The 8654-nt window shown below is 41.2% G+C and overlaps 1 protein-coding gene across 1 annotated transcript; it reads left to right on the top strand.

Moving 5' to 3' along the window:
* Nucleotides 1–239: 239 nt before the first annotated feature.
* zic1 (zic family member 1 (odd-paired homolog, Drosophila)) lies at nt 240–2849 on the top strand (the record flags this gene model as incomplete). Its single annotated transcript, XM_080751504.1, has 3 exons — nt 240–1209; nt 1666–1829; nt 2649–2849. 3 exons carry the CDS (start codon nt 240–242, stop codon nt 2847–2849), a joined length of 1335 nt encoding a protein of 444 aa, XP_080607630.1.
* Between the last annotated feature and the right edge of the window lie 5805 nt (nt 2850–8654).

The raw sequence follows: 8654 nt of genomic DNA, 5'->3' as shown, positions 1-8654 counted from the left end.
AAAGTTTCGCCACAGGAAGATAAACCGCAAAAGACAATATTGTATACATGATTTGCGTGTGCATCGAATGAGAGGTAGGGAATTCCTCTCGTCTTAAAAGTAAACAAGAGAATCGGTGGATTGGAGTTTGCCTCAGTTCAGTGAGGGTCCCAGATTTTTTTGCAGGCAGGAGAATATCTCTGCGTGGTTTTTGATTTCTGCTCTCAGTCGCCTCAGCAGCAAGCGAGTCCAGACTGAAGATGCTCTTGGACGCAGGACCTCAATATCCCACCATAGGAGTCACTACTTTCGGCTCCTCGCGGCATCACTCAACAGGCGAAGTCACGGAAAGAGAAGTGGCGTTGGGGATCAACCCGTTCGCGGACGGGATGGGCGCCTTCAAAATCAACCACGGCTCCCACGACATCGGCTCCGGACAGACGGCGTTCTCCTCGCAGGCGCCCGGCTACGCGGCGGCCGCCCTGGGGCACCACCACCACCCGACCCACGTCAGCTCGTACTCCACGGCAGCCTTCAACTCCACCAGGGACTTTCTGTTCAGAAATCGGGGCTTCGGAGACGCCACCAGCGCCGCCCAGCACAGTTTGTTCGCCTCCGCCGCGGGGAGTTTCGCGGGGCCACACGGACACTCGGATGCCGCGGGGCACCTGCTCTTCCCCGGGCTCCACGAACAAGCCGCGAGCCACGCGTCCTCCAACGTCGTCAACGGCCAGATGCGGCTGGGCTTTTCGGGGGACATGTACGGCCGGGCCGACCAGTATGGCCACGTCACGAGCCCGCGGTCCGACCACTACGCGTCAACCCAGTTGCACGGCTACGGCCCCATGAACATGAACATGGCCGCGCACCACGGGGCCGGGGCCTTCTTTCGGTACATGCGGCAGCCGATCAAGCAGGAGCTCATCTGCAAGTGGGTCGAGCCGGAGCAGCTGTCGAACCCCAAGAAGGCGTGCAACAAAACTTTCAGCACGATGCACGAGCTCGTCACCCATCTGACGGTGGAGCATGTGGGGGGGCCCGAGCAGGCGAACCACATTTGCGTCTGGGAGGACTGTGCTCGCGAGGGGAAGCCGTTCAAAGCCAAATATAAACTTGTGAATCATATCAGAGTACACACTGGAGAAAAACCCTTTCCGTGTCCCTTCCCCGGCTGTGGCAAAGTATTCGCCCGATCGGAAAATCTAAAAATTCACAAAAGGACTCACACGGGTAAGAGATGAATAGATTCAGCCGTTTTCATTTAACACCCATGCATGCACCACGTCAACAATGTGCTGCCTAAAATATGCATGTGATTCGGGTTATGCAGCAGCTGTTAGCCTAAGTGGGACTGTTCACGTGAACTTTCATCTTTGATATGGGCTACTTGTTTCTCACGTCTTTCCCAATAATAAAGGGTGTTAGTGATAAATATTTGTTTTAATTAATTCGTTATTTATTACATTTGGTTAATTAATTTGGCCTTGTATAGCCGGGTATTCAGTCTGCCTTTGAGTTGTTACCAGGTCAGGGGTGCAAACGTGGGATACTTTAGGATATATGCAAAATACTTCTTATTTAAAAGTAATTATTTACCATGCATTATTAGGACTATTGATAGCCATATTTTGGTGGGGATAACTGGTGAGCATTCATGTATTCCTTTTTACTGTATTTTTCATTTAGGTGAGAAGCCATTTAAATGTGAGTATGAGGGCTGCGACAGGCGATTTGCAAACAGCAGTGATCGCAAGAAACACATGCACGTGCATACGTCGGACAAACCCTATCTCTGCAAAATGTGTGACAAGTCATACACACATCCCAGCTCACTGCGAAAACACATGAAGGTAAATATGGTGCCTTTGGCTTTTATCTCATTTTGATGTGCATTCTGTTTATTCAATTACATGCAATTGCTTCTGATATAAGCAACGCATTTAATTAGGGTTTTGGCTGTTTATGTGATACGCCATATGGCAAAACAAATGATGATATATCCTATACGTTTTACTTGTTCACAGAGGGCATTCATAGCAAACATTACACGTCTAAATAAGTTTTTTTTTTTTATCTCAACACTTAAATATGCCTATATTTTATGTTGTTGTTGTTTTTATTTTGTTTTGTGTTCCCCTCTTTTAACTGACAAAATATATCGAGCTATTCTTGGCAAATACATTTGGTGTAGAGGGGGGGAAAAGCGGACCAAGTACAAAGCCAACTCAAGTTCAGTTTTATCTTACAAGTCTACATCAGTGGTTCCCAAACTTTTTTAGCCCGTGACCCAAAAGAGAAATTAAACATTTTCCCGGGACACAAACAGGTGAAAATAGCAGATCTACAAGCTCACAACTTTTTTTCACTACTTCTTAAACATTCTTTTTTATTAATTAAATTACTGCTTTTTGGGAATGTTTTTTGTTTTTGTTTTGAAATAATTAAAAACTAAATGAAATGAAACTAAAAATTAAGGGACCCCAAAAAAATGGGTCCGCGCGACCCACAAATGGGTCCCGACCCAATATTTGGGAACCAGTGGTCTAGAGGGTTTAAGTGGCAAAAAAAGAAGGGAAAGAAGGGGGGGAATTACGTAATGTGATAGTTTTATCAAGTTATTATTATGTATTACTATTTAATTTAAACCGTTTCCTTTTTGTCACGCCAAGGTCCACGAGGCCGCCAACCAACCCCAACCCCAACCGTCACCCGCGGCCAGCTCAGGCTACGAGTCGTCCACGCCTCCCACCATCGTGTCCCCGTCAACAGAGAACCAGAGCAGCAGCTCCATATCGCCGGCAGCGTCCATAGTCCACCACACGACCAGTCACAGCACGCTGTCGTCAAATTTCAATGAATGGTACGTGTAAAAAAAAAATATTTTTGACAACAAAAGAAAGACAGAAAGAAAAGAATGAAGAGACTGCAAATTTTAAAAACTGTGCCGCTTGGAACTCAAAGACTTAAAAAGAAAAAGAGAAAAAAAAGTCAAGCCAGTAAACCGCATGGACCCGAGAAAACGTTGGAGGCCAAAATGATCGCTTTTACGCAGAGACAGAGAGAGAGAGTGAATGCATGGACATGGGCACGGACAGCCAAGCCAACACGGGGGGTTTTCAAGCCCCTTTCCCTAATATTTCTTCGAGTCTTTATTTTTACTGAGAGACTGCACACACACAAAAAACAAGAGATCTCAAAAAAAGCATGCTATCTGCGGGTAGTGGCCTGATTTTGTTTTTGTACATAGATTCACTCAAGTTGGACAAATGTAATATTTTATTTTGTAAATAGTTATATCACAGTTTTAAGGGAAATTTGTGAAAAATGTTGGTCCCTAGATATATGGAAAATGAAGATGGTTTAATATTTGCGATGACGATAGACTTTGATTTGAAGAGAATGTTATAGTTGTGTACCAAATGTGAATTATTCAGTATTACTACAGTCTACACGTCGACCTAACCGACTCTTAGTATTAATGTGCTTTTGTATTCAGTGCAACATTTCGTCCAAGGTCCAGTTTGAGTAGCCCAAGTTATCATTGTTGTTATTTAATGTCATGTCGATAAATCGTGTAGTGAAAGCCTGAAATTCCGTGTCAATCTGTTTATGTACGTGATATAAGTATTATTAAAAAAATACCTGTCAATTGCCTTGTGTCTGCAAGGAAGTATTACATGTAAGTAGCTCAATTTTCCATATTTATCCGCATGTAAAGGACCGCTATTACATGTTAGAAATGATCGGTATTTATGGAGAAATGCGCTCGTATGTAAAATTTTAGTTTACAAAAAATGTTTGGTTACATTTCGTACTATATTAAAGGATTAAAAATACAATAGTCTATTGGCTTCAATATTATTGACTTCATAGCCATTTAAGCTTCTTTATGTTTTACTATTTTTCAAAATGACTGCTGTGTACATCATGGGTTATAATCGTATTGAAAGTATTTGACTACTTTCCTGTAGATTTAGCCTATATGGTTTATCTCATGGACAATAGAGAGGCATACGTCAGTGAAATTCTATAGTTTTATAGTTGCAAGTATTGATGCATGCCATTGAGGTGTATGTGCTTGCACGCACATTAGGCCTGTCTGTAGGCTATTAAACGTTTTTTTTAGCAGCGCCAAACATGCCTTTAAATGACAACCTTCCTGACAGTTAATGACAAGTAATTTCATTTTCCTCAATCCTGTCTCCTGTTTATCCCAACATTAACATCATCCAACAACACTTTGCCCTCGGAGTATAAAATGTGCAAATTAAAGCGATTAATCACGGCGGTTTGTTCGAATAGTTTGTGTTACTTAATTGTTCCGTGCGGATCTAATTTATTTCCAAAATCTAATTTATTTTTGCTGTGTCGGATTTCATAAGATGTATAGAGGGAGACAGAGGAGTCATGCGTCCCCGCATTGTTCGTGGTTGCAGCCAGCTTGACCGGTCCATTAGGCACAGATCACATCAGCACTGATCGGGAGCGTGTTTAACACTGCCTGCCACACTGCACATGATGAGGCGGCCGGAGAATTGAATTCACGATCTGTCAAGTTTGCAGCTGTCAAAAAACTGACACGTCCAAAAAAAAGAGAGAAAGAAAGCAAAGCTAACAAATAACAATTTCTAAACAAAAGCTCAAAATGCTGCACACAAACGTAACTATGTATATGTATGCACGACTAGCCTATAGGTCGCGCGCGCGCGCGCGTGTGTGTGTGTGTGTGTGTGTGTGTGTGTGTGTGTGTGTGTGTGTGTGTGTGTGTGTGTGTGTGTGTGTGTGTGTGTGTGTGTGTGTTATATCCTACGTGTGCGGCAGAAATTCATGACTCGAACTATCTTAGGTGATTTGTCGAAATGCATTGAAATGTATTCATATTTTCTTTTCATGGACTATTAGGTTTCCAGATAAATGAAGGATGATACTATAAAATGACTTTTTTCAACTCTATTTAACACTAGGTTCCAACGCTGATCTATTGCTTGCAAAAAAAAGGCTAGCTGAGAATCATTCTTTGCAATGTAATGAATTGTTTCTATATATACTCACTTTACTGATATAGCCTATAGGCTATATTATAGCCATATATATTTGCATTGAAGGAAAACGTGTGCACGTGCACTAGTAACGTTTTGATTAACACGCTCAGATAATCGATTTCAGACAACAATCGTATTATAGTTTTGTAGCGAGGTTTACTTGTGTTGTTAAAACAAGAATGAAAAAAGGGGAGGGCGCTTCCTTTCCTAAAAACTGTTGCATCACCACTTAGACACTCGGGTGGGTGCACAATGCACATTTTAGCTTTAATATTAGGTCCTATCTTGTATTATCCTGTGCACTGTATTGTAGGCTATAGAGGACTACCAAAAGCTTAGCTTTTAGCCTACCTTTTCAAGATTTAAAATGTTTTTTTTCGCATGCAATAAATGAGTTAACAGTTGACGTCAGGCTCCCCGTGCGCCTTAACAGCAATTATAACCGATTGACCTAAATATTGATTTGCAAACCCAAACAGCCTCATAAAGCTGTATTTCTTTTCACACACTACAACAAGCTGAAAGCAAATGTTCCATAGCGCGCAGGCGCCGACTCTATGAATATTTATCACAAGCACTTGTAGCCATGCATGTAAACCGAGCCTGCCGTTATAGTGTGTTGCCTATATGCCCTGATATGTCAGGCTTATCACGTTACTTTCAAAGAAATAAATATAGATTATTCGTTTTTAGTTGTTGTTGTTTCTTCCGTTTTTTAATTAAAAGGGTAGACTATTTTCTTCACAGGATCGAGGATCTAGCAGTCAAGTCTATATTTTCATGTGTTCTGTGAGTTTTTAAATTGTTTCCTCAGTTAATTACCTCGTAATATAGGCGTATAGTAGCCATATCCGCAATAACTTTATTTGTATATTATCTGTGGGCTCTATCACTGTGGAGGGCACCACAGGATATTTATAAACAACAAGTAGGATTAATTCGATTTTTGCATATGTTTTCACTGAAAGCGGAACATGGCTATTGACCCCTCTAATCCAAGCATGCTTAACCCAATAAAGCTATAAGGTGTTCCAGTTGATGAACGAGCTATAGCCTAGGCCTATAAGCACCTCTTCCTCTGTGGAACCTGTTGAGGTTAACTACATTTAGGCTACGGAAAATGTTTGCGTAAAAAAAAAAAATGCTCCATCCAGCAGGATAATAGCATATTAGCTATACATATCTCATTACAAAGATGACAAAATCTTGCAAATCCTGGAATAGCTTAATTAGGCCTAAAGACATAAGCGATGATATTCATGTCGCAGTTAGGCTATAACACTGATAAGTCCGTACACACGCGCGCGCGCGCGCGCACAACACACACACACACACACACACACACACACACACACACACACACACACACACACACACACACACACACACACACACACACGGTACAGTTATAAGGTCTACTAAAACCACAAGAAAGAAAGAGTATCCTAATTCATGAAAAAGTCATAGCTGCAACTTGTTTAGCAGATAGCCTACATAGGCCTATACAGTATACTATTCTTGACACTTCTTCTCTTTTTACCACTTACAAAAACTAAAGCATATATAGGCATTAGGACGACTTAATTCCAAGAATTACATTGCTAAGAATTAATAGGCTGTTAATTATGTAGCCTATTGGGCCGTATTAAATATGCAGAGGTATTTGAAAATAGACGATCTAAAAGCTCACAACGCATCATTTAGTAGGCCTAGGTCTACTGAGTACATTAATAGGCTACTACATTTTGAAGCCAACACTTTTCAAACTTTTACTCAAGTAGCCTACACATTTTGAATCCGGACTTTTACTTGTAACAGAGTACAGTATTTTCTGGACTATAAGGCGCACCTGACTATAAGGCGCACTGTCAATGAATGGTCTATTTTCAAACTGTTTTCATATATAAGGCGCACCTGACTATAAGGCGCACATAATAGACGCTACCGTTGCGTTATGCATCAAACAGATGGAGCTGTGCTAAAGGGAATGTCAATGTCAATGAATGATCCATATATAAGGCGCACTGGACTATAAGGCGCACTGTAGTTTTTTGAGAAAATGAAAGGCTTTTAAGTGCGCCTTATAGTCCGGAAAATACGGTATTTCTACATTGCAGTATTGATACTTTTACGTAAGTAAATAATTTGAGTAGGCTATAGGCCTACTTTTTCCACCACCACCACTGAGAAGGCTATAGGCTAAAGCCGAATAAATTAAAAGTCTAGATTTGCCACCAAACTCCTCTGTGCAGTGCAGTGCACCGCCAAAGCGGCCATGGTTCGTTATAGTGATCCATTGGTTCACACACTGACCCCCGTAGCATCAGTATGGTCCCTGACATGCAATTAAGTTTAGACCAGAAGATTTGTGGAGGCGTTGACATTGTGTTGTCGCGTCCCCTTGACGTGCTGCTAAATGAGGCCATGCCAATTAGCTCTTTGAGACAGGGTTAGGCATGGCGCTGGGATGGATCCCTGATGGATCCTCGCACCTCGATCCACTACAGCCTTCAGCGCATTCTATCTGAGGAGGTGCATCCATGGGGCGATATGGATTTTTAGTTATCGCGGTATAGCCTGTAACAAGTCACTGTTTAGGCCTACCAACGGTATGACAGTATGGTGGTATCTCCCCAAAAAGTTATTTTGAATGAAAAAATAAATAAATACAATTTGAATAAAGTTAAATAAATGTAAATTAAAAAAATATATTTTTATGAACTCGACACCGCGGTATGCATTACACCAGGGCGGTATTGCGGTTATTGCACACAGCCCTAACTGCATGTTTTCATTACTGGGATTTTTTTCTACAAAATAATTAGCATAACGTGCTGGAAGCTTTCTTTTGGGGATGTTTTCACATACCTATAGGCATCAGAGCTAGGCTACTCGAAATGTTATTAATAGCCAATAGGCTGTCATCATTAAGTGATCATTAAAGATTTCCGGCTTTGGAGTGCACTGACGAATTAGGTACTTTAAAGCTAACATGTTAGCTACAGGAGTCTATGAGGTGAACTCAAACCCCACCTTTAGGATTTAAATGTTGCCAGTAGATTCGTTTATAGCCTATGCATAATGGTCGAAGTGAGTAGGCCTATATAGGCCTAATGAGAAGAGAGTTCGTTTGGAGAAGAGTTTGTTGAAATGTGTTCATTGTTGAGACAGCTAGACTTTGGTTATTGACAGTCAATGATAAAACCATTATGTTGTTCAGAGAAATTAGCCTACAAATGCCTGCCATAAAGTTAATAAACATTTTACAATGCAAGTATGTATTTTTAATGATAGCCTAACCACCTCATGCAAATATATTCTGGATACTGAGTTCATCATCTTAATTGTAGGCCCATATGCCTTTGACTTTGACACTCATCATTATTGTGTTTCAGATCAATTAATATTAGCATATTGCATTTACTATTAGTTGTTATTTGTTAACTGCAGTGTGTAATGCACTGTGTTCGGGTTGCACCGGCTGTCTCAAAAGTCATGTGAAAGCTACTGATATGATCATTTCTTGTGCCATGCACTAGCGAATAGTTGCATATGGCTATTGTGCAATGTTTTACTGAACAGTGGATTATATGAACAGTCTATAGACTTAGTGGCTATAGAATTAGTAGACCT

Source organism: Nannobrachium achirus, assembly GCF_963921795.1.
Source record: "Nannobrachium achirus genome assembly, chromosome: 21".
NCBI classification, from domain to species: domain Eukaryota; kingdom Metazoa; phylum Chordata; class Actinopteri; order Myctophiformes; family Myctophidae; genus Nannobrachium; species Nannobrachium achirus.
The sequence above is the reverse complement of the archived record's forward strand: the minus strand, read 5'-3'. Positions and strand labels throughout refer to the sequence as shown.